Source organism: Sapajus apella, unplaced genomic scaffold (assembly GCF_009761245.1).
Source record: "Sapajus apella isolate SASKATOON/1434 unplaced genomic scaffold, GSC_monkey_1.0 scaffold4239, whole genome shotgun sequence".
Classification (NCBI taxonomy): Eukaryota; Metazoa; Chordata; class Mammalia; order Primates; family Cebidae; genus Sapajus; species Sapajus apella.
The window spans coordinates 3,311-5,923 of record NW_022441165.1 but is presented as its reverse complement, the minus strand read 5'-3'; the positions used below and the strand labels follow the sequence as shown (position 1 = coordinate 5,923).

Genomic DNA, 2,613 nt, shown 5'->3' with positions numbered 1-2,613 from the left:
GGAGACTCGGGGTCCTTGCCTGGCAGCGTGTCACAGGTTCTGCACGACAGGTCACATATTGTGTATTATGAGAGGAGTTGGGGCAGGGGCCAAGTCGGTGGCCTCAGTGACCCTCACACCCCCTGCCTGGCATCACCGCAGGCCAAGCCAAGCTGCCTGCACTGCTCCCACTGTGACGAGACCTACACACTCCCCCAAAATGGCACCATCAAACTCTACAAGGAGCTCCGCTGCCCTCTGGACGACTTTGAGCTGGTCCTGTGGTCGTCAGGCTCCCGGGGCAAGAGCTACCCACTGTGCCCCTACTGCTACAACCACCCACCCTTCCGCGACATGAAGAAAGGTGAGTGCGGCCGCTCCCTCCTGTCCACAGGCAGCTGCAGTCTCTGTTCAGTGCCAGCTCCTGCCCGACACCAGGCCGGACTCCGAGGGGACCCCTCACCCTGGCCTTTACTGCACTCATTGCCACTGAGACGAGAGAGCCTGGATATAGCTGGGGCACTGCTCAGGTCTCAGCCAGCCAGTGCCACCCTCTCTCTGTGTCAGAATCAAGCAGGCAAACTTGGTCCACTCTCAGGACCTGGGCACAGGTGTGCAGTGCTCCCTCTGGAGCTGAGTGAGCAAGAGGACCCACCCAGTGAGCGGGCACCCCCAGTCAGCGTCCACCACTGTCCTCCATCCTCATCCTCATTACTGGAGAAGGGAGAGCATGTGTCCAGGTAGGCAGGTCAGAGAGCACCGAGCCAGACCAGGAACCTGCGGGAGTGAGGTGTCTGCCCACATTCACCGTGGGCTCTGCAGGAACCCCCCTCATGCCTCAGTCTGCCCCCAGGCTGCCGGGAGAGTGAGGCCCCATCTCCACCCTCCTGCTGCCTCCAGAGTAGCTGACAGGGTGGTCCATGTGGCCCAGTGACATGAGGGTCATGTGGCGTTACCAGTAATGAGCCATGGCAGCAAAGCAAAGTGGGGATGGAGTCAGCTGGAACTCACTGGGACGGTGCCAGCAAGGGGCCTCGAGAGTTGAGGAGGTTTCAGATTAGCAAAAAACAGAGGTAACGGCAGCCAGGAGCCGAAGCATAAGCAAGGCGGTCCCCAAGAGCGAGGCCAAGAAGAGTTCCTTCTGCTGGGACGAGGGATCCAGGAGCTTGAGCCATTGGGAGCAGGCCGCAGAGGGCAGGCAGGTGTGGCAAGCATGCCTCACAGGGCTCCCCTCTTCCACCAGGCATGGGCTGCAATGAATGTACACACCCCTCCTGCCAGCACTCGCTGAGCATGCTGGGCATCGGCCAGTGTGTGGAATGCGAAAGCGGGGTGCTGGTGCTGGACCCCACCTCGGGCCCCAAGTGGAAGGTGGCCTGCAACAAGTGCAACGTGGTGGCGCACTGCTTTGAGAACGCCCACCGCGTGCGGGTGTCCGCCGACACCTGCAGTGTCTGTGAGGCCGCCTTGCTTGACGTGGACTTCAACAAGGCCAAGTCCCCACTCCCGGGCGACGAGACACAGCACATGGGCTGCGTCTTCTGTGACCCCGTCTTCCAGGAGCTGGTGGAGCTGAAGCATGCGGCCTCCTGCCACCCCATGCACCGTGGTGGACCAGGGAGGAGGCAGGGTCGAGGGCGGGGCCGGGCCAGGAGGCCCCCTGGGAAGCCCAACCCCAGGCGGCCCAAGGACAAGATGTCAGCCCTGGCCGCCTACTTCGTATGATGGCCCTGCCCTTCCTCACTCAGGCTGCGGTGCCGTGCAGACACCTCATGGCACTTGAAACTATTAAAATGCATTTTGTCTTCTCCTGAGCTGGGAACCCTTTGCTGGTGCAGCAGTGTCAGAGGGTTACTGTGTCACTGGGCACCTGTGGGGCCCTCCTTCCCTCTCCGAAACCCAGTACTTCTCCCTTCAGCCTGCACACATATTCCCAGAGTGCTCCCTCCTCTCCCTACACTCTGGCAGTGCAAGCAGGGAGGCCCCAAGCCCGGAGCCCTGGAGAATAGACCAGTTTGCAGTCACGCCCCATCTCAGTCTGTGTGGCTGATGGTAGCTCTATGCACAAGCAGCGGCCCTGATGCCTTAAGGAAGGCAGCGTTGACAGCCCGTGGCTCCAGCAGGAGAGGAGTCTAGTGAAGCAGACGGGGCTAGGAGACACCCTCCTTGGATCTGGCTCAGGAATCCCCTTGATCTTCGCTGCAGCCTCCTGCTCGGGGTCACCCTCCTGACCCCACACTTCTCCTGCCAGGTTTAGAAAATACCCTGGAGGGCAGACCACCCTGTGTTGGTGGGTGCTGGCAGCAGCCTCCCTGCATCCCCACCCCTGTCCCCATAGGGACAAGCTCCTGGTGGTACCTCACTTTGTCATCTCTAAGCCACAGACCTCAAATGGAATCAGTTCTCAGGAGTCTAATACGGCCCCCTCTGAGGAAGCCTGCGGGAATATCAGCTTTTGCAGCACACTGCACTTCAGGCCATAAACCCAGACCACTTAGACTGGCCCAGAGATCCCCCAGCCCTGCCCACCTAGCGAGGGGCACAGCCTTGCCAGAGAAGCATCTGTGGCTGGGTAGGTGATGTTGAAAGATTCTTCTCACCAGGATGGAAGCCAAGATCCAGGAGCTCAGGCGT

At 60.6% G+C, this 2,613-nt stretch overlaps 1 protein-coding gene across 1 annotated transcript; it reads left to right on the top strand.

Moving 5' to 3' along the window:
• Positions 1-3: 3 nt before the first annotated feature.
• Positions 4-1,790, top strand: LOC116547705 (DNA topoisomerase 3-beta-1-like; the record flags this gene model as incomplete). Its single annotated transcript, XM_032273564.1, has 2 exons — positions 4-343; positions 1,223-1,790. Coding segments are annotated over 2 exons (822 nt in total), but the record flags the coding sequence as incomplete, so codon positions are not given.
• Positions 1,791-2,613: the final 823 nt, after the last annotated feature.